At 37.1% G+C, this 27169-nt stretch overlaps 1 protein-coding gene across 1 annotated transcript; it reads left to right on the forward strand.

The window, feature by feature from the left end:
* Nucleotides 1-14853: 14853 nt before the first annotated feature.
* Nucleotides 14854-22314, forward strand: gja1b (gap junction protein alpha 1b). Its single transcript, XM_042503037.2, has 2 exons — nt 14854-15012; nt 18018-22314. The coding sequence occupies exon 2, from the start codon at nt 18034-18036 to the stop codon at nt 19198-19200; it is 1167 nt and encodes a 388-aa protein (XP_042358971.1). The 5' UTR covers nt 14854-15012; nt 18018-18033; the 3' UTR covers nt 19201-22314.
* Nucleotides 22315-27169: the final 4855 nt, after the last annotated feature.

The raw sequence follows: 27169 nt of genomic DNA on the forward strand, positions 1-27169 counted from the left end.
GCAAGGCTATAGTAAGGCAAAAATGTCAAAATATGACATGTCCAAAAAACTGCTAAAAACCACATTAAACTGTAAAATAGCATGCTGAGACACGCCATAGCAAAGGAAATTGCAAAACGGCCAAAACACCATAAAATAGCATGTTGAAAAATCCACCAAAAATGCAAGGCTATAGTAAGGCAAAATGTCAAAATATGACATGTCCAAAAACTGCTGAAAACCACATTAAACTGGATTTAATAGCATGCTGAGACACGCCATAGCAAAGGAAATTGCAAAAACAGCCAGAAACACCATAAAATAGCATGTTGAAAAATCCACCAAAAATGCAAGGCTATAGTAAGGCAAAAATGTCAAAATATGACATGTCCAAAACACTACTGAAAACCACATTAAACTGCATAAATTAGCATGCCGAGACACGCCATAGCAAAGGAAATTGCAAAAACGGCCAAAAACACCATAAAATAGCATGTTGAAAAATCCACCAAAAATGCAAGGCTATAGTAAGGCAAAAGTGTCAAAATATGACATGTCCAAAAACTGCTGAAAACCACATTAAACTGTATTTAATAGCGTTCTGAGACACGCCATAGCAAAGGAAATTGCAAAAAAGGCCAAAACACCATAAAATAGCATGTTGAAAATCCACCAAAAATGCAAGGCTATAGTAAGGCAAAATGTCAAAATATGACATGTCCAAAAACTGCTGAAAACCACATTAAACTGTATTTAATAGTGTTCTGAGACACGCCATAGCAAAGGAAATTGCAAAAGCGGCCAAAACACCATAAAATAGCATGTTGAAAAATCCACCAAAAATGCAAGGCTATAGTAAGGCAAAATGTCAAAATATGACATGTCCAAAAAACTGCTGAAAACCACATTAAACCGCGTAAAATAGCATGCTGAGACACGCCATAGCAAAGGAAATTGCAAAAACGGCCCAAAACACCATAAAATAGCATGTTGAAAAATCCACCAAAAATGCAAGGCTATAGTAAGGCAAAAATGTCAAAATATGACATGTCCAAAAAACTGCTGAAAACCACATTAAACCGCGTAAAATAGCATGCTGAGACACGCCATAGTAAAGGAAATTGCAAAAATAGCCAGAAACACCATAAAAAAGCATGTTGAAAAATCCACCAAAAATGCAAGGCTATAGTAAAGGCAAAAATGTCAAAATATGACATGTCCAAAAACTGCTGAAAACCACATTAAACCATTAAAATAGCATGCTGAGACACGCCATAGCAAAGGAAATTGCAAAATAGCCAGAAACACCATAAAATAGCATGTTGAAAAATCCACCAAAAATGCAAAGGCTATAGTAAGGCAAAATGTCAAAATATGACATGTCCAAAAACTGCTGAAAACCACATTAAACTGTATTTAATAGCATGCGAGACACGCCATAGCAAAGGAAATTGCAAAAAGGCCCAAAAACACCATAAAATAGCATGTTGAAAAATCCACCAAAATGCAAGGCTATAGTAAGGCAAAAATGTCAAAATATGACATGTCCAAAAAACTGCTGAAAACCACATTAAACTGTATTTAATAGCGTTCCGAGACACGCCATAGTAAAGGAAATTGCAAAAAAGGCCAAAAACACCATAAAATAGCATGTTGAAAAATCCACCAAAAATGCAAGGCTATAGTAAGGCAAAAATGTCAAAATATGACATGTCCAAAAAACTGCTGAAAACCACATTAAACTGTATTTAATAGCGTTCTGAGACACGCCATAACAAAGGAAATTGCAAAAAGGCCCAAAACACGATAAAATAGCATGTTGAAAAATCCACCAAAAATGCAAGGCTATAGTAAAGGCAAAAATGTCAAAATATGACATGTCCAAAAACTGCTGAAAACCACATTAAACTGCATAAATTAGCATGCCGAGACACGCCATAGCAAAGGAAATTGCAAAAACAGCCAAAAACACCATAAAATAGCATGTTGAAAAATCCACCAAAAATGCAAGGCTATAGTAAGGCAAAAATGTCAAAATATGACATGTCCAAAAAACTGCTGAAAACCACATTAAACTGTATTTAATAGCGTTCCGAGACACGCCATAGTAAAGGAAATTGCAAAAAATAGCCAGAAACACCATAAAAAAGCATGTTGAAAAATCCACCAAAAATGCAAGGCTATAGTAAGGCAAAAATGTCAAAATATGACATGTCCAAAAAACTGCTGAAAACCACATTAAACTGCATAAATTAGCATGCCGAGACACGCCATAGCAAAGGAAATTGCAAAAACGGCCAAAAACACCATAAAAAAGCATGTTGAAAAATCCACCAAAAATGCAAGGCTATAGTAAGGCAAAAATGTCAAAATATGACATGTCCAAAACACTGCTGAAAACCACATTAAACCGCGTAAAATAGCATGCTGAGACACGCCGTAGCAAAGGAAATTGCAAAACGGCCAAAAACACCATAAAATAGCATGTTGAAAAATCCACCAAAAATGCAAGGCTATAGTAAGGCAAAAATTTCAAAATATGACATGTCCAAAAAACTGCTGAAAACCACATTAAACCGCGTAAAATAGCATGCTGAGACACGCCGTAGCAAAGGAAATTGCAAAAATAGCCAGAAACACCATAAAATAGCATGTTGAAAAATCCACCGAAAATGCAAGGCTATAGTAAGGCAAAAATGTCAAAATATGACATGTCCAAAACACTGCTGAAAACCACATTAAACTGCATTTAATAGCGTGCCAAGACACGCCATAGCAAAGGAAATTGCGAAAATGACCAAAAACACCATAAAATAGCATGTTGAAAAATCCACCAAAAATGCAAGGCTATAGTAAGGCAAAAATGTCAAAATATGACATGTCCAAAAAACTGCTGAAAACCACATTAAACTGGATTTAATAGCATTCTGAGACACGCCATAGTAAAGGAAATTGCAAAAATAGCCAGAAACACCATAAAAAAGCATGTTGAAAAATCCACCAAAAATGCAAGGCCATAGTAAGGCAAAAATGTCAAAATATGACATGCCCAAAAAACTGCTGAAAACCACATTAAACTGTATTAAATAGCGTGCTGAGACACGCCATAGTAAAGGAAATTGCAAAAAAGGCCAAAAACACCATAAAATAGCATGTTGAAAAATCCACCAAAAATGCAAGGCTATAGTAAGGCAAAAATGTCAAAATATGACATGTCCAAAAAACTGCTGAAAACCACATTAAACCGCGTAAAATAGCATGCTGAGACACGCCGTAGCAAAGGAAATTGCAAAAACGGCCAAAAACACCATAAAATAGCATGTTGAAAAATCCACCAAAAATGCAAGGCTATAGTAAGGCAAAAATGTCAAAATATGACATGTCCAAAAAACTGCTAAAAACCACATTAAACTGTATTTAATAGCGTTCCGAGACACGCTATAGCAAAGGAAACTGCAAAAACGGCCAAAAACACCATAAAATAGCATGTTTAAAAATCCACCAAAAATGCAAGGCTATAGTAAGGCAAAAATGTCAAAATATGACATGTCCAAAAAACTGCTGAAAACCACATTAAACTGTATTTAATTAGCATGCCGAGACACGCCATAGCAAAGGAAATTGCAAAAGGCCAAAAACACCATAAAATAGCATGTTGAAAAATCCACCAAAAATGCAAGGCTATAGTAAGGCAAAAATGTCAAAATATGACATGTCCAAAAACTGCTGAAAACCACATTAAACTGGATTTAATAGCATGCTGAGACACGCCATAGCAAAGGAAATTGCAAAAAAGGCCCAAAACACCATAAAATAGCATGTTGAAAAATCCACCAAAAATGCAAGGCTATAGTAAGGCAAAAATGTCAAAATATGACATGTCCAAAAAACTGCTGAAAACCACATTAAACTGTATTTAATAGCGTTCCGAGACACGCCATAGCAAAGGAAACTGCAAAAAAGGCCCAAAACACCATAAAATAACACGTTGAAAAATCCACCAAAAATGCAAGGCTATAGTAAGGCAAAAATGTCAAAATATGACATGTCCAAAAAACTGCTGAAAACCACATTAAACTGGATTTAATAGCGTTCTGAAACACGCCATAGTAAAGGAAATTGCAAAATAGCCAGAAACACCATAAAATAGCATGTTGAAAAATCCACCAAAATGCAAGGCTATAGTAAGGCAAAAATGTCAAAATATGACATGTCCAAAAACTGCTGAAAACCACATTCAACTGCATTTAATAGCATGCCGAGACACGCCATAGCAAAGGAAATTGCAAAAAGGCCCAAAACACCATAAAAAAGCATGTTGAAAAATCCACCAAAAATGCAAGGCTATAGTAAGGCAAAATGTCAAAATATGACATGTCCAAAAAACTGCTGAAAACCACATTAAACTGTATTTAATAGCGTTCGAGACACGCCAGAGTAAAGGAAATTGCAAAAAAGGCCAAAAACACCATAAAATAGCATGTTGAAAAATCCACCAAAAATGCAAGGCTATAGTAAGGCAAAAATGTCAAAATATGACATGTCCAAAAAACTGCTGAAAACCACATTAAACTGTATTTAATAGCGTTCTGAGACACGCCATAGCAAAGGAAATTGCAAAAAAGGCCAAAAACACCATAAAATAGCATGTTGAAAAATCCACCAAAAATGCAAGGCTATAGTAAGGCAAAAATGTCAAAATATGACATGTCCAAAAAACTGCTGAAAACCACATTAAACTGCATAAATTAGCATGCCGAGACACGCCATGGCAAAGGAAAGTGCAAAAAAAGCCAGAAAAACCATAAAATAGCATGTTGAAAAATCCACCAAAATGCAAGGCTATAGTAAGGCAAAATGTCAAAATATGACATGTCCAAAACACTGCTGAAAACCACATTAAACTGTATTTAATAGCGTTCGAGACACGCCATAGTAAAGGAAATTTCAAAAAGGCCAAAAACACCATAAAATAGCATGTTGAAAAATCCACCAAAAATGCAAGGCTATAGTAAGGCAAAAATGTCAAAATATGACATGTCCAAAAACTGCTGAAAACCACATTAAACTGTATTTAAATTAGCATGCTGAGACACGCCATAGTAAAGGAAATTGCAAAAATAGCCAGAAACACCATAAAATAGCATGTTGAAAAATCCACCAAAAATGCAAGGCTATAGTAAGGCAAAAATGTCAAAATATGACATGTCCAAAAAACTGCTGAAAACCACATTAAACTGCATAAATTAGCATGCCGAGACACGCCATAGCAAAGGAAATTGCAAAAACGGCCAAAAACACCATAAAATAGCATGTTGAAAAATCCACCAAAAATGCAAGGCTATAGTAAGGCAAAAATGTCAAAATATGACATGTCCAAAAACTGCTGAAAACCACATTAAACTGGATTTAATAGCATGCGAGACACGCCATAGTAAAGGAAATTTCAAAAAGGCCAAAAACACCATAAAATAGCATGTTGAAAAATCCACCAAAAATGCAAGGCTATAGTAAGGCAAAATGTCAAAATATGACATGTCCAAAAACTGCTGAAAACCACATTAAACTGTATTTAATAGCGTTCTGAGACACGCCATAGTAAAGGAAATTGCAAAAATAGCCAGAAACACCATAAAATAGCATGTTGAAAAATCCACCAAAAATGCAAGGCTATAGTAAGGCAAAAATGTCAAAATATGACATGTCCAAAAAATTGCTGAAAACCACATTAAACTGTATTTAAAAGCATTCTGAGAAACACCATAGCAAAGGAAATTGCAAAAAAGGCCAAAAACACCATAAAATAGCATGTTGAAAAATCCACCAAAAATGCAAGGCTATAGTAAGGCAAAAATGTCAAAATATGACATGTCCAAAACACTGCTGAAAACCACATTAAACTGTATTTAATAGCGTTCCGAGACACGCCATAGCAAAGGAAACTGTAAAAAAGGCCCAAAACACCATAAAATAGCATGTTGAAAAATCCACCAAAAATGCAAGGCTATAGTAAGGCAAAAATGTCAAAATATGACATGTCCAAAAAACTGCTGAAAACCACATTAAACTGTATTTAATAGCGTTCTGAGACACGCCATAGCAAAGGAAATTGCAAAAACGGCCAAAAACACCATAAAATAGCATGTTGAAAAATCCACCAAAAATGCAAGGCTATAGTAAGGCAAAAGTGTCAAAATATGACATGTCCAAAAAACTGCTGAAAACCATATTAAACTGTATTTAATAGTGTTCTGAGACACGCCATAACAAAGGAAATTGCAAAAACGGCCAAAAACACCATAAAAAAGCATGTTGAAAAATCCACCAAAAATGCAAGGCCATAGTAAGGCAAAAATGTCAAAATATGACATGCCCAAAAAACTGCTGAAAACCACATTAAACCGCGTAAAATAGCATGCTGAGACACTCCGTAGCAAAGGAAATTGCAAAAACGGCCAAAAACACCATAAAATAGCATGTTGAAAAATCCACCAAAAATGCAAGGCTATAGTAAGGCAAAAATGTCAAAATATGACATGTCCAAAAAACTGCTGAAAACCACATTAAACTGTATTTAATAGCGTTCTGAGACACGCCATAGTAAAGGAAATTGCAAAAAGGCCACAAACACCATAAAATAGCATGTTGAAAAATCCACCAAAAATGCAAGGCTATAGTAAGGCAAAAATGTCAAAATATGACATGCCCAAAAACTGCTGAAAACCACATTAAACTGTATTTAATAGCATGCTGAGACACGCCATAGTAAAGGAAATTGCAAAAGGCCCAAAAACACCATAAAATAGCATGTTGAAAAATCCACCAAAAATGCAAGGCTATAGTAAGGCAAAAATGTCAAAATATGACATGTCCAAAAAACTGCTGAAAACCACATTAAACCGCGTAAAATAGCATGCTGAGACACGCCATAGTAAAGGAAATTGCAAAAATAGCCAGAAACACCATAAAAAAGCATGTTGAAAAATCCACCAAAAATGCAAGGCTATAGTAAGGCAAAAATGTCAAAATATGACATGTCCAAAAAATTGCTAAAAACCACATTAAACCGCGTGAAATAGCATGCCGAGACACGCCATAGCAAAGGAAATTGCAAAAACAGCCAAAAACACCATAAAATAGCATGTTGAGAAATACACCAAAAATGCAAGGCTATAGTAAGGCAAAAATGTCAAAATATGACATGTCCAAAAAACTGCTGAAAACCACATTAAACTGGATATAATAGCATGTTCGAGACACGCCATAGCAAAGGAAATTGCAAAAAGGCCAAAAACACCATAAAATAGCATGTTGAAAAATCCACCAAAAATGCAAGGCTATAGTAAGGCAAAATGTCAAAATATGACATGTCCAAAAACTGCTGAAAACCATATTAAACTGTATTTAATAGTGTTCTGAGACACGCCATAACAAAGGAAATTGCAAAAACGGCCAAAAACACCATAAAAAAGCATGTTGAAAAATCAACCAAAAATGCAAGGCTATAGTAAGGCAAAAATGTCAAAATATGACATGTCCAAAATACTGCTGAAAACCACATTAAACTGCATAAATTAGCATGCCGAGACACGCCATAGCAAAGGAAATTGCAAAAACGGCCAAAAACACCATAAAAAAGCATGTTGAAAAAGCCACCAAAAATGCAAGGCTATAGTAAGACAAAAATGTCAAAATATGACATGTCCAACAAACTGCTGAAAACCACATTAAACTGGATTTAATAGCGTTCCGAGACACGCCATAGCAAAGGAAATTGCAAAAACGGCCATAAACACCATAAAATAGCATGTTGAAAAATCCACCAAAAATGCAAGGCTATAGTAAGGAAAAAATGTCAAAATATGACATGTCCAAAAAACTGCTAAAAACCACATTAAACTGTATTTAATAGCATGCTGAGACACGCCATAGCAATGGAAATTGCAAAAAGGCCAAAAACACCATAAAATAGCATGTTGAAAAATCCACCAAAAATGCAAGGCTATAGTAAGGCAAAAATTTCAAAATATGACATGTCCAAAAAACTGCTGAAAACCACATTAAACCGCGTAAAATAGCATGCTGAGATACGCCGTAGTAATGGAAATTGCAAAAACGGCCAAAAACACCATAAAATAGCATGTTGAAAAATCCACCAAAAATGCAAGGCTATAGTAAGGCAAAAATGTCAAAATATGACATGTCCAAAAAATTGCTGAAAACCAAATCAAACTGTATTTAATAGCGTTCTGAGACACGCCATAGTAAAGGAAATTGCAAAAATAGCCAGAAACACCATAAAATAGCATGTTGAAAAATCCACCAAAAATGCAAGGCTATAGTAAGGCAAAAATGTCAAAATATGACATGTCCAAAAAACTGCTGAAAACCACATTAAACTGTATTTAATAGCGTTCCGAGACACGCCATAGTAAAGGAAATTGCAAAAAAGGCCAAAAACACCATAAAATAGCATGTTGAAAAATCCACCAAAAATGCAAGGCTATAGTAAGGCAAAAATGTCAAAATATGACATGTCCAAAAAACTGCTGAAAACCACATTAAACTGTATTTAATAGCATGCCGAGACACGCCATAGCAAAGGAAATTGCAAAAATGGCCAGAAACACCATAAAATAGCATGTTGAAGAATCCACCAAAAATGCAAGGCTATAGTGAGGCAAAAATGTCAAAATATGACATATGAAAACAACACAGAATAGCCTGTCGAGACACGCAATAGTGTAGCATGGTGAAGAAACAACCAAAAGCAACCAAAAATGTAATATATCCGCATGTTGAAAAAATTACCCAAAATCACTTAGTATAGTATTGCCAGAAAGTATGACGTGTCAAAAAAAGGGCTGAAAACAACATAGAATAGCTGGTTGAGATGTGCAATAGTGTAGCATGGTGAAGAAATGACTAAAAACAATCAAGAATGTCATGTTTTAGGATGTTGAAAAAATGAACAAAAATCGCATAGTAGAACATTGCCAAAAATGTCAAAATATGACATCAAAAAAATGGCTGAAATAACATAGAATAGCCTGTCGAGATGCGTAATAGTGTAGCATGATGAAGAAAGGACCAAAAACAACCATGAATGTCAAATTTTAGCATGTTAAAAAGTAACGTCTCAAAAGTAATACCTGAGAATAAGCTCATGAAATCAAATAATGACACTTAACATTTCACTTAACAAGTTTTATTTGGTAGATGACTGAAATACATGGTAGGTGGGTACAATACATGAATAAAAAGCAAATTTACAGTTGGAATAGAATCATAAATGCTTATTGATCTCAAGGAGAAAATTGTGACATTTTTATAGTTTGCACTCATTCTACATATAAGCAAAGAGAATAAAACATCTAAATAAAAACTGCATTCAAAAATATGTGCATTATGCTTCCATGAAAATAAATGAAATAGAAAGTAAGATTTGCACATTTGTGCATCATGCTACAAAATTTGTTCCAACAACCGCAGCCTGTGCGGTGACAGATGCATAATCAGCAGATGGATAAATCGTTTTGCTGTGAAAACGTATGTACAGCAGTTTCTATTAAAACAAAAAAACTTTTATACTTGACCCTTTATACATAGAAGTGCATAAAATTGTATACTTCTGCAAAACCCAATAAAAAAAGTCCGAAAAAAACCCAAAACAAAACTTTAGCATGTGCTTTTTGTTTGTTAACAGAGACTGTAGTAAACGGAGAGCTTACTAAGCGGAAAGCAAAGAGAATAATACATCTAAATAAAAACTGCATTCAAAAATATGTGCATTATGCTCCCATGAAAATAAATGAAATAGAAAGTAAGATTTACACATTTGTGCATCATGCTACAAAATTTGTTAAATATTAAAACAAGACTACAATATTCTAAAATAAGATGAAATAGTGCTGGAGGATTTGATCCCTGATGCAAAGGCCAGTCCTGTAGAAAGAGCAGACATATTTAGATGTGTGATCTGACACTTTTTTCACCACCAGATGTTATTTGACATTTCACTACCTGACAGTGACAGCCACAGCTACAGCTGTGACAGCCACAGCATTGCTTTCCAACATCCGCAGCCTGTGCGGTGACAGATGCATAATCAGCAGACGGATAAATCGTTTTGCTGTGAAAACGTATGTACAGCAGTTTCTATTAAAACAAAAAAAACTTTTATACTTGACCCTTTATACATAGAAGTGCATAAAATTGTATACGTCTGCAAAACCCAATAAAAAAAGTTGGAAAAAAAAACGTTAGCATGTGTTTTTTGTTTGTTAACAGAGACTGTAGTAAACGGAGAGCTTACTAAGCGGTACTACAAGTGGTGATAAAATGAAACCGCGAGCGCATATATAATATCAGTAATAAAACCAAACTTACAAACATGTTGGGTCACTTCAAAGGCATTTTAACCACTCTGAAATAAGTCAATGCTAACCAGCCCAAACACTGGAATAACGCTAACGTTAGCTCCACAGCAGCATCACAGCAACACAACATACAGCCTGCAGCGATAGTGCAGTCATTTAGCTGTGAAGCAGAAATGAGGCCAACTTACCCTCCTACGGAGTCCGTTAAGGTCCCGTTTGCTCTCGCCACTTCGGAAAAGCCGCCTGTATTAGTTTTATCGCGAGCTCACTAGCACACTGCTTGCGCTCTCGCTATGACCACATCCGGTCACAGAAAATGAAAAAAAAAAAAGCTTTTTTAAGTTTCTGCCTCTAAGTGATTTTGTTTTTTGATATGATAAATAGATAATAAAATTGAATTCAAATAAAACCAATTCTTAAATTTTGCTTATCCCTTATGACCATGAAAAAGAAAAAAAACGCCTTGTATTTCAGTTCTAATTTTTGCATTTTACATCGAAAATCTAACAACCACTTTTTAAAAAATATTTTTAATACCCGTTTTTGAACGGAAAATCCAATGACCAAAAGATGCCGAGTGTGGGTTTCTTGTTTTTTCTCGGTCCTCTGGGAATTTGTTTGTTGCGCCAGCATTCAGACATTGCAATCCCATACCACTTCAGGCGGATATCTTTTTTCTCCAAATATTTCAACTCTGATTTCTGATCGTTTGGACTTACTGTCGGAGTCCCCTTCCGGTGATCTTCATAGAGGGAATGCTTGAGAGGTTATATTTTGCGTCTCCGTGTCACTGAAGAAGAGGCACGCCGGGTGTTACAGGTGCTCTGTTTGGCCATCTTGGTCCGCTCGCCGGCGATCAAGGAAGAGGAAACTCCTGGCAAAGTCTCTAATAGTGAAGCAGTATGCAAAACTCCCCGTGCACATATATCCATGGTGCACAGTTAATGTTATCGTCAGGTGCTGGTTGGTAGCAGGGACATATGAAGTGGAAAACAAAGAAGAGCACCGCACACTGAATGACTTTACTGTGACTTTTTCAGAGCGAGCGACGCGTTTCGCCTGTGGCTTCTTCAGGTTTGCTCGGCGAAATCACATGCGCATGCACAGGTGTGCTAAATAGCTTCGCATGAGTCACGTGACAAATTGTCAACGTCACCTCTCATTATTTTACAATATATAAATAACATTTTCAAAAGTGAGCAATAAAAAAACATGGCGATATTTACAAAGGCCCATAAAGTAGCAAAGATGTCATAATTCACAATAAACGCAATAATATCTAAAGATAGTACAAATCAACCATTTCATCACAAAAAAAAGGAAACTACTATCACAGAAAACAACTCAAATCCTGTGCTTCATGTAATCCAAAAGGCTCAATGGTGTGCAGTTCATGAATCCAGAATGCCTCTGGATATTAATTCAATGACCACCTCTCGGACTGGGCTGCATTCTCTCCAATACATTTTTCATTGTAAAGACTTTACCAACATATGTGGCGGACACTGAAGATATTTTGAAATTGCTGGTTGACATCTCTATGTCAGACAACTCCTTTTTGGTTTCACCTGATGTGGAAAGTTTACACACAGTTTTACATACGCTAAAATATCGCACGATTATGGACGAGAAGCCATGAGCTTTTAGCTTGAGCCTAAGAAATATTCACTCCCTGTGGAATTGCTTTTGTCACTCACTAAGTTTATTTTGAAACTGAATTACTTTATGTTTGACAATACGTATTACCTACAGTCCAATAATAATATTAATACTAATAATTATTATTATCATTATTATCAGGTCCACCCACCCGTCTCTCTCAGAACTCCTTCCTACTCAGGTGTGTTAGAAAGAGATTATAATAATAATTGGAGCATCAAATAGCTATTATTATTATTATTTCCTCAAATATAAAAGAAATGCTTTGGTATTATTGCCTGCACAAGAACTAATAAGAGGACATGGATGGTGAATAAACGGTCAACAAAAATTTTGCACAATCACCACTGCAACAAAGCAGCTGCAGAGGAAACACTGTCCATAAGACATAGGCTGCTGCTTTTTAAAGGCCTATATGAAACACTAATGGGTGGACTGACATGGTCATCATGGTCATTTCTGTCAGTCCATTCTGAAGCCGTATATTCTGAACACTATAAGTCCACACTATATCACATATGGCAAAATGTCCCTGCTGCACTGCTCTCTTGAGGTTGATAGTAATAGATATAGAAATAGCTATATGTGCGTGTGTTTATATGTGTGGGGGGTAAGTGGCTTGTGCTCTTATTCTCTTTGTTACGCCAATGGCCATGTTTAATCCTAAAGCATGTACAGTCCATTAAGTACTATGTGCTACTCTAACATGTACAAAATGGCATATTTTCATGTATACACCTGCATTACATTATTTCCATCACTAGGTGGTGCTGTGCACTGTTAAGTAAAGTATGGGAGACCCAAGTGTTAATGGAAAGTTACAAAATACACAACAGTTCACCATCAACAGGTTTTAGTTTGACTTTAGGAGTGGTGCTTGAAGTCACTACAATAATATTGTTTCACAGCAAATGAGCACTGGGAGGCATCAGAAAAAAACACTTGAACACTGAGAGCACTTTAAGATATTACAGAATAATATCTCAAACATAGCACCATTTGTAGGGATAAGCCATCATAACAAAGCTTTAAGACAACTAAAAACTACATTAATAGACATTATATGACGGTATGAAGCCATAAAAGCCCATGATAATTCTATCATACGTACATTGTCAGTAAAACAGTGTAATGTTTTTAATGTAAGGCTTAAACACTGTAAAAAAAACATCTTAACAAGTCATTTACTCCTACATACGTGTTGGGATCCCAATTCATTGGAATAATACCATGTATTATTTCCATGTGACAAATAAATGATGATTAACTGATTGATGATTAAGACTTGTTTTCCTTACAACAAGAGATAAATGTGCTTATTTAGTGCAGCTTTGTTCCAGGATTTGTCTCGAAACACAAAAGAACAAGGCTGGCAGTAGAAAAGCCTCAATATCCTGTGAGGTGAAAACTTGGCCACTGAATGTTTTGTGTTATTTGTAGAAAAAGATTCCCAAACTCATTAATTAGTTGAATGACTTAGTCAAATTAATAAAAAATACAATTTATTACAGTAACTGGGGGATAAAGTTCCCTATATTTCAGTGTCAATACCGCAATGTAAACATACTCCACGAAAAGAAAAAGTCCTAAATTTGTACTGTACTGACACAAATGCACACAACAGTCATCAGTAGCGTGTACTCAAGTATCAAAATGAAAAGTAAAAGTACTTATTGTGCAGTGTTATCAGTGTTTCATTGTAACCGATGGATTCATGTGGACAGGAGTGTCATAGTGGGGGGAGAAGTGGGGCTGATTACCCTGGGCTCAAAAGGGAGGGGGGCCCTCAAAAAACCTGGAATGACATGTTCTGTTTTATTTGAAGCTATTTATTTCTAAATATTTAGTGTCATAACTAAATTAAAATCGGATGAATAAATTAGTTGTATGAATAAAAAAAAAAGACCCCTGTCAACCCAGTCTGCCCCCCCATATTATTATCATTTGTCTCTAAACGTAGGTTAACCCTTTGAAACCTGGATCATCATCAGTTTTCCTGTGCTGCGCTCAGAAACCCCTTACAAGCTTGTCAAACTTTTGAAACCCAGGCTAATCAGTTTGATTTCATTGGGGAAGAGGTAGTGAGCAACCTGGCAAGAGATCTCCCATACTGCAAGAAATTAGTAAGAAGTTATACGAAAAAGACATTTTAAGAAATTAGTTCTTAAAAAGGGTGGATATTTAAGATTATTAGATATTTTTGTTGCATTTTCAAGCCTTTTTTTCTTTTTTGGGGGGGGGGGGGCATTTTCTTCTTTTTTTCTCCCTCATTTTTAAGTAATTTTCTTGCCTTGCCTTTTTTTAAAAACTAATTTCTTAGTTTTTGCAAGAAATCAAACCAATGTGCTCAGGTTTCAAAGGGTGAAGCTGAGTGATTGACTGCTTATGCTGCTGGAGCACCAATGTACACTGTCATGTCTTTTCCCCAAAAATATAAATTGAGGTTCCAAACAACAAAACAAACAAACAAAACAGAAAGAAAGAGAGGAATGGGAAAGTAAGCAAACTTACTTTGTTTAAATTAACTTAACTTACTTTTGTTTGAATGTACACAATAATCAATAACTCCAGGTGTCAGAAGTATAAAGTAGTAGAAAAAAGAAACAAGTAAGTAACAGAATCTCAAAAAAGTGCAGCACTTCAGTAAAAATACCTGTTTTTTAAAAAAAATAAAGACATAGATGAATAAGCTCAGGTTGCGCATTATAACCATGTGTTTTCCCCTCACACATGATCTATTCTACATGAAACAATAAACCAAACTCCACACCTTGGCTTTTCCTGCGGGAGTCTTCGCTCTCTCCTCCCAGCAGACAGCCGCTCCGGTCTTGACGTAGAGATCAGGTGACTCTAACTTCTCTGACGGGACAGTTATAAGGGAAGTTTGACAAGTTCGACTCAGTTTCCCTCCTGGTCCCAAACTTGGATTTCAACTTTCTGCAAGTGGTGGAGAAAGTCCCTCTGGGCTCTCTTCTTTCTATCTGCAACTTTCCGGGTAAGTTAGACCACTTTTCTCTTTGATTTGTTGTCTGAGGAAACTTTCCCTCCTTGTCAGGAATCCCGTTAGAAATAGTGGGGAAAGCTGCGGTGCGCTCCTGTACGCAGCGCAACTTAAAAACTTTAAGAGTTTTCCCCCACTGTGTGAAAAAAAGCGCTTAGATAGTTTGGTTCTTTTAAAGCTTTTTTTTTTTAAGTTTATATAGATAACTTGATACTATCACATTACACAAAGGCTTTGTGATAAACATAGGAGCTGATTGATTTATTAGATACATTTAAGGCGCACTGAAATCTTGAGCGCGTTATGTTTATTCTTTTTTTTCATCCAAAACTTCCTGTTGCTGTTGTGCTGGCTTTAACTTAATCCGCACTGTGGCCCACTGATCTGTCCTCGGGACTTTTAACTCAAGGAAAGCTTTGTTTCATATTATAAAACTCTCCCATAAGCCATTTTACTTTAAAAAACACTGATTTTTTTTCTTCTGGAATGTCCAGTCGTTTTTCATTCATATCCTGTGACTCCTCACTGAAACCAGTGTGCAGATTTTTCAGTAAGATCTGAGAGGTCTGCTCAGAGAGTCATTGTTTTGCACTCTATTGTTCTCTGCTGTCTTGGTCATTTTCACCAGACAAACTCACTCATGTAGAAAGTGGCGGGACATCTTTCTGTCTAATAACTTTTTCCTTTTTTTGCTTTGTTAATGACTTAACTCCTATTTCTTTATGCTTCATGTTTAAATATCCTGCCTGCTAAAGACTCACATATTAAAGGTGATTTCTACAGAATGGCAGTGCATTCTGTATGTCTTCCAGGTCATAATATGTGGTTTATCATAAGATAAATGAGAGCCCATGCGGTTAGTTTGGCACCAGTTGACTGGATTTTCTAATTTTTCCACATTAAGATTCCTGCTGATCCCTGGAGTAAAATGTCTTTATCTGTTGGATGCTTTTCATCTTTACCTCATAAGATCTACTCTGACCTTTTAACAGCTCTTCTTAGTTATTTTCAAGTCAGAGTGGGTAAAAAGATCCACTTTAGAGTTAAATACCTCCATCAGATTCCTGATAAGACTAATGATTTCATTTAGAAAGGTTGAGCTGTGGAGGTGAAAGTGAAAACGGGATTAAAACTGTTTTACAATCTGTGGTTTATCACTAGATTTCAGTTAGAATCACACTGTGCTCTGCTAATTTTGCAGCACCGGTGACCACAGACCCCCCACAGAAAGTCCCAGAAGACTCCCAGAATCCCTTTAAGGACCCTTTATGACTAATTCTGATTTATTGTATTGTTTTGTGAATTATCATTAATGACTACATGGTCAGATGAACTCAGCAGTGATTTTCTTTTGTTCTGCATCTTCCAAACTTATATCAGCCGACAGTAATGTCTCATTTTGACCAATGAGGGTGCTCGTTTTAAATGGATGAGCCTTGACGAGCACAGCACACTGCCGTGCATCTTTTCACTGTAATGGTTTTATTTGTAGTGAAATAAAAGTGTAGCTAAGTCGTCAGCGTGACCCTGTCGAAAGCTTTGGAACCAAATTGTTTGACACTGGTCAGGTGTAAACCGTCCGCAGGAGCTGATGTCACTCTTTTTTGTAACTGGCTGATCTTCTTTGAGGAAATATTCTTTGTATCTGCAGGGCTTGTCTGTAAGCACAGAGCAAAGAAGCACACTGCAGGCCTCACTGACAAGATTTACTGCACCGTCTGTTCTGCCACACACTTATCAGATTGAGTACACAATCACGCAGTATAGTGGCTGTTTTCCAGCAACCTCATACTGGATGGCATTCAGTAGATTTTCTACTGTTCTCTGGAGCAGACATACTCGGTCTGCTGATGATCCAGATTTGCGTCTTCTTTCCTCATTTATTCTCTCCTGCTTGCTTTGTGCTTCACAGACAAGAACAACTACTGAGGAATTGCAGGATTGAGGTTTGCAGTTTAAAACAGTGAAGCAGATACTTTTCCTACAAGAACAGGAGTAAAGTGATAAAGAGTCATTCAAGTTGTCATATATAAACTTTGACATATTTTTTTAAAAACTGGCCTCAAAGATGAACCAGACAAAATTTAGTGGCTATTCTCATGAAACAGTTTGGACCTCTGAGGAAGAAGTGCTGCAGAAATGCACTGCAGGTAGAATCCCCTCATGTGACTGAAATATGGGTTTTTTTCCAGGACTGCTCACCCAGTTGATGACTGTGTTCAAGACAGTGAGGGAAATTGTTTTAAGATGCTAATTGTTGCACATGACTTTCACTATTCAATTAATATTAAATTTTCCTCCACATCCCTATTTTTACCATTGCTCCTTATTGGAGGGGTTAATGTAGAATTGTTGAAGGTCCATAATTTGATCATCTTGCTGATTTTTCGAAAATAACGTGATTAAGGGTTTATTCTCTCTGTGTTACCCTTTACCTTTGGCGAAAGATAGTTTATGGTCGAGTCTCATTCTCCAATTTTCAAATACCGATGCTTCGGGATGGTAGTCTGTCCACCACAGACCACAGACTCAAAGTGTCGTCCTGGGATTGAGACTCAATAACCAAATATCTGTCTCCAGAGTTACATTCAGCACCTTTAAACATGCTCTTTCAATTCATTCTAAAGCACTTTGTTATTTTTGATGAATACAAACTTTGCTCAAGATTTTCTTTACTAAACAAGTCAAATTTCTTTTCATAATTTCACATCCTTGCCTGGTTGTTGCATAAACCGAACAAAATGTGTTTTCCGGACCTGCTCTCGGTAATTGGATTAACCTGTGTTTTGCGTCATGAAACATCCAGTTTTGTCTCCTTCAATAACAATGCTATTTAATTACATAATGCTGCCAAAATTCCAAAATCCTGTTAATCTTCCCCAAAAATCCAAACTAGTTTAGAGCATTCATATGTTACACCATTTCTGCCTGAACTTTTGTAGTTGGTGCTGTCTGTATATTACTGCCAGATTAATATTGGTCAACTTTTTTTTCACCAGCTAATGCTCCCCGAGAATGGGCGACTGGAGTGCTCTGGGTCGTTTGCTGGACAAGGTCCAGGCCTACTCTACTGCCGGGGGGAAGGTCTGGCTGTCAGTCCTCTTCATCTTCAGGATCCTGGTCCTGGGCACTGCAGTGGAATCAGCCTGGGGGGATGAGCAGTCTGCGTTCAAATGTAACACCCAGCAGCCTGGTTGTGAGAACGTCTGCTATGACAAATCCTTCCCCATCTCCCATGTCCGCTTCTGGGTCCTCCAGATCATCTTTGTATCAACGCCGACACTCCTCTACCTGGCTCATGTCTTCTACCTGAACAGGAAGGAGCAGAAATTCAACAGGAAGGAGGAGGAGCTTAAAGCCGTGCAAAACGATGGCGGCGATGTTGACATCCCGCTGAAGAAAATTGAGATGAAAAAGCTAAAGTATGGCATTGAGGAGCACGGCAAAGTGAAGATGAAAGGTGCCCTGCTCAGAACCTATATAGTCAGCATTTTCTTCAAGTCGATGTTTGAGGTGGGCTTCCTGATTATCCAGTGGTACATATACGGCTTCAGCCTGTCTGCGGTCTACACCTGTGAGAGGTCCCCATGCCCACACAGGGTGGACTGTTTCCTGTCCCGTCCCACAGAGAAGACCGTCTTCATCATCTTCATGCTGGTGGTGTCACTGGTGTCCCTGCTGCTCAACGTCATTGAGCTTTTTTATGTGTTTTTCAAGAGGATCAAAGATCGTGTGAAAGGCAAACAGCAGCCCATGCTCTACCCAAGTGGGGGCACCTTGAGTCCAACCCCTAAAGAGCTGTCCACCACCAAGTATGCCTACTATAACGGCTGTTCCTCCCCAACTGCCCCTCTCTCACCCATGTCCCCCCCAGGCTACAAACTGGCCACAGGGGAGCGGGGAACCGGCTCATGCCGTAATTACAATAAGCAGGCCAATGAGCAGAACTGGGCCAACTACTCCACAGAGCAGAACCGGCTCGGCCAGAACGGTGGAGGAAGCACTATTTCAAACTCCCATGCACAAGCCTTTGAGTTCCCAGATGACACCCATGAGCATAAGAAACTGTCCTCAACAGCAGGACACGAGCTGCAGCCACTGGCGCTGATGGACGCCAGGCCCTGTAGCCGGGCCAGCAGCCGGATGAGCAGCCGAGCCAGGCCAGACGACCTGGACGTGTAAGCCCCGGTGCCGCCTCCTCCCACCTCTGCCTGGCTGACGGGATGTGCGGCTGCAGCCAGAGAATCAGGAAACCCTCAATCACGTGGGTTCATATGAGAGGTGGGGCTAACCTCAATCACTGTCTTCAACATAGAGACTCTTAGTCACTCGAAGAGACATTAAAACTTGTTATGTAACACTGTCAAAGGTACAAGTTGCAAATATTTTTTTTTTCTCAATGACTGTTACCATAACCTTTTAGTGGAGCTAACCCAGCTTTAAGAGAACAGAGCAGCCACGGGAATGGTGCAGAGGTGAGAACCAGTTAGAACCAGTCACTGATCAGTTCAAGAACAGAGGACCATACTGGTCAAAGTGGCTGATCTGGTTTGCCATGGTAACATTAAAGGACAATTCTGTTTTCTTCTTGTTTTTATAGTTTCTGCTATTCTTCTTATTGGTGACAGCATTTTACTTACCGTCATAGCTGGTTTCTGAAGGTATGGTGACAGCTTTACAACAGGGTGCCTTCTTAGTTGTGTCTTTTTAACATGGACCAGATTAAAAATTTGCCTTCTGGGTAAACTCTGGTTTATTTTTTTTTTTTTTACAGTTCTTTTTGTCTCTGTTAATCCATGAGCATTGTTCTTGTCAAATAAAGACAAAAAAGAAAGAATCCAGTAGTGCAAGACAAAAATCTCCATACCCACATGTTCCAAACCCTTAATTTAGTCAAATTATCTACGACGTACAATTTAGAATTGAAAAAGTACTGCAGCGTTCACATGGGATCAGGCGGACAGTAGAGTTCAGATCAACAACAGCTTCTGAACAGCACAGGTAAAAACAAAGACAAACAGTACAACAGGGTGGTAAAACCAAACATGCATGCTGTTATGTTACTATGGTGATGTGTTGTTTACATAAAACTGAATAATATATATTTAAAAAAGGTAATTTTGTGTTAATAGTTTATGTATTTTTTTCCAGTAACTGTCCAGATAATCCTTGTTTTTGCCTTGTGTGGAGCTACCTACATCTTATTGTAAATTCTGTTGTAAAAGGTGGCAAAAATTTGAGTATTTTAGAAAAAAATGAGGGGGTGCTGCACTGGGTCAAGACACTAGGTGTGATAGAGGCGCATGGTTTTGTTTCGAGACACTCTGATTATAGTTAAAAGTCATTACTTTTTATTTTTTAAGTATAGCAGCATTGAATGGCAATGTTGTCTACCATTAGCTTTGCCGGTATTCTCTCCTGAGCTCACCTTATTTTACCGTTCTGCTCTCGTTCACCAAAATGATACCTTGTTTGCTGTCTGCCATCTTCCTGATTCCATGTGCACGCAGTATAAGTTGAAGGTGAACCAAACTTGACTCATGAAAGTTCTCTAATCTGCCACCCCTGAGTCTCAATTAACTAAAACTATTTAGTTAGTCTTTTTTTATGGTCAGACTTAGTTTTGGTGGGAAATGTAAACTCTGCATCACTTTCTTCATCCGCAAAAGGTATTACAGCAGAATGATGTCACACTACTTCCACCTTAGCCCCTGAGAGAGAAAAGTCGTGAGCATATTAGCTTGTTTGAAAAAATGACATTTTTTTTAGGTGAGGACAGCCCTGTGTGATCACTAGGTGCACTGTTATAAAGCTGTGCTTATCAATGAGGCATTATCATAACCGTCAGGAAAGACCAACACAAGCATGAAATAGAACAATAAATCCAAGTTGCAATGAACACACAAACACATGCATGTTTGCATTAACAGATAGTTTGATGGCCTTACCTGCGTTGACTTGCTCTTACAGTTTGCTTGTGTAATAAATGTATGTGTAAATCAACATTAATACATCTTTTTTCTGTTTTCACTTACATCAAAACTCTTAAAACAGTTCTCAGTTAAAATCACATGTCAGTCACAGCAAAGACAAGAGTTATTGTCCAGACAACTGTATGTAAAGTGTTTATCACTTGGCTCATCCTTTGCCTGTTACTTATGGTAAGGGGATTTTGGGAGAATGCTTAATATCAGTTGTAGTGAATATTTATTGCTTGGCATCTGTAGGACACCTACCACTAAGAGGAAAAATTGACTACTATCCGGTATCTCTCACTCACAGAAAACATCTAACATTAACTCCCCACAAACTGTATATTTATTGACAGTAAAAGCATTTTTTTTCCTCTTTAGTAACTTCGTCAGTCATCATGGACTGTTGTTTCCTGATAAACTTTGAATTTATGTGGTGTTATGTTTTCATTTTGTGGTTTTATTTTGTCTTTTTTTGGGGTGTGTGTGAGAGTGGCAGGGCTGAGGGTTCAGGCTTCTGTGACACAGCAAATTCTGATCTGCTTTTATGTGGCTTCCATAAAGAAAGGCTTTATTACTGTGTGTTATCTTTTCTATTTTTATTTCATCTTTCATGGGCTATAGAGAAAGACAGTAGAATGATTATCTGTGTTTTACATATTTGAATGAATGATTTTTTTTCTTTTCGTTTTGTAGGTATTGTTTTGTTTTTCAGACTCAATGTAACCGTTGCTGCTTGAGAAATAGATATTTAGTACTGTAAATCAAGCTAACTGTGTCACAATAAAAAAAATGTGAGTTTTTAGAAGACTGCTTATAGATCTGGACTAATATTTAGTCAGTTATATTAAAATGTATGCCAATGTAGCTCCACAACTACCAAACACTAGGATGAATCTCAATTTGGGCTTTTTTTTCCTTTTTTATTGTAATTTAAAAAAAATAAATTGTCATTTGTGCATCATTTTGTCGGTACTTACATGTGTCATGGATCTTTCAGCTACAATGGCATTTGCACTGAGATCTTGGTGATAGAGATGTAATATGATGCACAACGTTAGTGGTAAGAGTTTTCACATGTTACTAATTTATTTTATAACACAGAAATCACTACAGTGCATAATATCGGACATCTGACCACTGGTTTCATTGTGAGAGATGTCTTCCATTGACAGAACAGGAGCAATAGTCATTTGTCAGACAATGCTAATCCATGGGGATCCACTGTTGTACAGTGTAAGTGCATGATAGCAAAACAAAAAAAAAACTCATTAATTGTATCTGTGAAAAGCTATTTTAACCAATAAATATTTTTCTGTCTTAATCACTGATTGATTGGTTTCATTGCAAGGCTTTCTCTTTGGCATCACAGTGATTTGAATGAACCGCCAGTCCAGAAGTACATTTGTTTTTAGGAACATTTTAAGGTCATTTGTCATTTTTTGTTTATGGTTAAGGTTTATTTCAAGTGAGTCAGGTTTATTTGAAATGAACAGATGTCAAGTGGTATGTTGTTATGAGGCAATGATGCATTAAACTAAAATCCCTATCATTGGAAAATGAACCACCAGTACCTATGCTGATTGGTCGTTGAGTAAAGGGCTGTCTATTAGACCACTGTGGATCTTAGAGTAGACACCATCAGAAGATGACAAAGGCTGCAGAAGATGACCAATGTTACACAACGAACAATAAAGGCAAAGCAGTCGATTCAGTCTCCATGAAACGTTCTTTTTTATAAGTAAAAAATGGATTTTATTGAATGAAGAGTGTGTCGCTTCACCTGATCTGCATTCAAAAACAAAATAAAAAAATTTAAATTGACAAAAAAAGAAAAAAAGTTTACCTCAACACTTAAGTACATGTAAAAATAGATTTTCTTTTTTTTTTACTTTTACTCAAATGCACCGCCATGGGTTATGATGATGTGATCTAATCACAGACTTTCTAGTTTATGAAAGGGGGGCCTGACTTCAAAAAGTTTAAGAGCAACTGCTTTTACTTACTATATAATAAATTCTCAATAATGTAATAAAATATAACATGATTGGTAAAAAGGTATTAGTATCAGTCAGGACATTTTATCAAATTATTGGTCACGTTATTACAACATTGTGTTAAATTACATTTCTGAAAATGTTATTTAATTCAGGTATAATAACATTTTAAGGAAATTATTACAAGATTGGGTACTGCATGCCTTTCATTCATTGAGGTTATAGCTGCTGTTACAAAACAAAAGTCTGGTTGTTAAAACAGAGCTGCTTGCTGTCTGCTACAGTTTCTGCTACTGTTGTCTGGGTTTAACTTGAGACACGCAGCTAAAACCACTGTATTCCTGAAGTAACCATCGAGAGCGGGGGTTCTTAAAATTAATATACAAAGGTCTGAATCTGATTTATTTTCAAGGCCAAAGGTCTGGAACGACTGGTGATAAGCAAATGACTTTTATTAAATTTGTTTAAAACTTACCTCACTGCATTAGCGACGTAATGTACTCTGACAGAAGATGCTGAAGTCTTGCTTTCTCTTTCCCGCACGACAGAACGTGAATACCCATGTAACACCTGCAAAGATAATAACAGCCCACAAATATAATTACCCACAAACGTAATACAAATCCGTAACTTTTAGTGTAATAATCCCACAGGCGTAATACATTTCCCACAAATGTAATACCACATTTCCTGCAAATGTCTATAAGCCAAACCTTGAATTCTGACACGTGATGATTTGCCATGACAATGATGTAAAACAGGGAAGCTATGACCTTTAAGGCTTAATCTCAGGCCAGGATCGCTGTAACTGTCTCCACATTGACCATATTGTATAAAACAATTTATTCATAAGCGTAAAAAGTAGGAAATGTACACTTCATTACATTGTATTATTGCACTCCTTTTATGAGGTGTGCGCTGGGTTTGGATTGACTTGCCATGGACAAGAGTCTGAACTGTGAGGACGTCTAATCTAGAGAAAGACTTGGATGGCTGACTTTAATTCTGCATTCCTTTCTGTTAATAAATACAAAAAAGTCATCAACTACAAGAAGTGTTACCTTCAGATCCTTAGCCCTTGATGATGTTTTGTTGGCATTAGCTTTCTGTTTTTAAAATGCTGGTCTTCATGTTTTCATGGTTAGTTCCAGCTGATGTGATACTCCTTCTTGCCTGACATTTACAGTGTCATAACATTAACTAAACAATGCTACTTTTTTGTGTTTTAGTCTGTTGTCATAGTAAAAAGGTCACAAATAAATCTTTTTTTGTCACAGTTTTTTGTTAATGACATGAATACTTTCTCCCCCAAATCATCGTTAGTATGTCAATGACTCACCCTGTGTTACCTTGGATTCATAAATATGACCATATTAGCAATTATACGATCTTTTAACTTTACGATGAAAGTATTTCTCAGTTTACTATTGTAACATTTCTGGAGGATTGCATCATGTGCCTAAAACAGAGGTAACTCTGTCTAGCCATCACTGGTGAAGCCTTGTGAACACCATAAACCAAGCCATGCTCCCGATAAAGCAGAGCGATTGGGTTCAGCAGGTAATCAGTCCTAAAGTATGCTGTGGCTTTGATAAAGGCTTCCGAGAGATGCAGTTAAATTTCATAATATGAAAGGACACTGCTCTTTTCCGCTTCTCCAAGTTTCCTATTTAATCTTTCCACAGTACTAAATCAAAACACATGTGCTCAGAGAGCTGAGCTGCAGCTTGGAGACCACATGTGGCTCACAGTTAGAAAGGGAGAGGAGGACTTTCATTAATGACTTATTTATTATAATTTCAAGAAGCTGACGGTGTATCGACCAGCATTAGAGATGTCGTGTAATTCCTGTATTTCTCACAGAGCAAAAGGTGCCCTTTAATTCCATTGTTATGTGTGAAGTTCAGACAGAGGAGAGCAGTGGATGTTTTTTGTTTGGTGTTATTTTTTCGGCAGTCTTCAGATACATTCATAAAACACAGCATATTTGTCTTTGTTAGGAATAGAATATTAAAGTGTCAGAATTTACGATGACACTCAAATGTTTACTAAAGTAAAGTTCTGAATTTAAAGAACTAACATTTTAAGGTCCGATCATTTGAAACCTGGAAAAACATCAGTTTTCTATTGCTGTGTTTGGACACTTCTCACAAACATTAAACCTTTGAAATTTGAGCAAATTGGTTTGATTTTTTTTTTTTTTTAAATGTGGCTAAAAAGTCAGTTAACATAATGAATGAATGATGTCCCACAAACTGCAAGAAATTAGGAAACTGACTGAAAATTTTTGTTTTAAAAAGAGAGAGAAACTATTTGAAGTTAGCAATTAGAAAAAATACAGAAAATGCCTACAAAACTATATTCACAACTATTATTATTATTGTAATTATTATTACTTTTCATATATTTCTATATTTTTTGCTTGTTTTTGTTTTTAAAAGTGCTTTGCAGTTGATGCTTCCTGGTCAAATGTGCACACACTGTAACTCCTTTAACCTGTTTCATATCCAACCTTCAGCTGAAATGGCACTGTATCATAGAGTATTGAGAAGTTACTATATCAAACTGCTAGAAGTTGAAGATATTCTAAGACATTACAAAGGCTCTACAATACGGATGTCAAAACTATGACCCACAGGCCCTGTGGCCCAACAATTACTTCATATGACCCGTGAATAATTTTAAAATAAAAAATATATTTTCAAAAATACAGTTTTATTGATACCACATGGGAATATCAGTCACAGGAAGCAATTTGTAATGTAATGAGCACCCTGGTGAAAACTATTAATCTCATCCAGTCAAAGGCGATTCATTACAGTGAATTTCCTGTTGCAAACTATACACTAACAATAATACACTAACATAATGTACCAATCAGATGTGCATTGGTTTACTTGTTTGACAGTTCTGGAGAGCTTCTATTCTTGGAGATCTAAGAGGGAAAGCCATGACCTTGTTGACCTGAGCAACCTCGAGTGGTTAGCAGACTTTTTTAGCTGATCTCAGTGGCTATCACAAAACATTGAACAAAAGTTGCGTTCCAGTTGAATTACACAGATTATATCTAGATTCCTAAATTTCAACATTTCTGTGGAAATTTGAAATATTCAGCCTGTTCTCACTCCGAACTTGTCAAATAGCACAGCTTTATCAGTGCTTTCGGCACACGAGCCTGACGCCAAAAGCCACCTTCCACCCCTAACTAGAATGTGGGCGTTAGATGGAAAACATAATCGCTGCATAGACCATGTTCACAGACATTTTTTCAAGGGTAAAGCTGCTCAGAACATAACTGTATAGTATACTCCATGTCCAAATTGTGGAGCCATATGTGGGAAAAAAGTCAACAAAAAAAAGTCAAAGGGGTTGGACTGTAAATGTTTCCAAGCGTAATGTTATTTTACTGGGCTAGACACTGTGCACGCATGTCATGGTGGCTGGGCTTATTTTTGGTGTGTAAATGAACATTGAGGGTGGCAGCTGTTGTACTGCAGCTGGTTTGCCGCTCTCAGACATCCAGAGACGTCACCGACTGACTTATAACCGCACACCACAGAGACAGGGTGGAACTATGGCTTACTTGGCAAAAATACATAGATAGTGTGTATATTTGCGAGGGTGCTTGCTAAAAATGGCCTTTCAACGAGGTCTTTGAACCATGACGTCATGTTCAAACCAAAACCAGCTGGCAGCAAGAAAATGCATTTGATGTCACAAAAAAGCCCAGCAAAGACAGGAGGATAAAGTTTAGGAAGAGAATTCAAAAAGAAAACATAGTCAACGTTTAGTTTTATGATATGGGAACCAACCTTCCTGCTTCTGCTTCCGTTTGGGTTCACTATATTTACCAGAGGCAAATATAAGGACAGACAGCGTCAAGATTTTTCAGTGCAGTACAGGCTTGTTGCCACAAAGGGTCAAAGGGTTATCACATATTGCCACTTTGTCAGTGGACTTCCACGTCTACATATTATGCTCTAGGTATCCCCCTGCATCTGCTGCTCCAAGATGCTTCTACTGACACCGGGTCTTCAACAAACACATGATGAGATTATGCAACAAAAGCGTGCAGTTATGTTTAGGCAAAAAAAGCACATGGCAACCAATGCTGGGACATCAACAACGCCGGCCATCCGTGTATCTTGCTGGTGCCATCCAGCCATCAAGTGACATATCACA

Source organism: Plectropomus leopardus, chromosome 16, assembly GCF_026936395.1.
Source record: "Plectropomus leopardus strain MGB_pleo_1.0 chromosome 16, ASM2693639v1, whole genome shotgun sequence".
NCBI lineage: Eukaryota > Metazoa > Chordata > Actinopteri > Perciformes > Serranidae > Plectropomus > Plectropomus leopardus.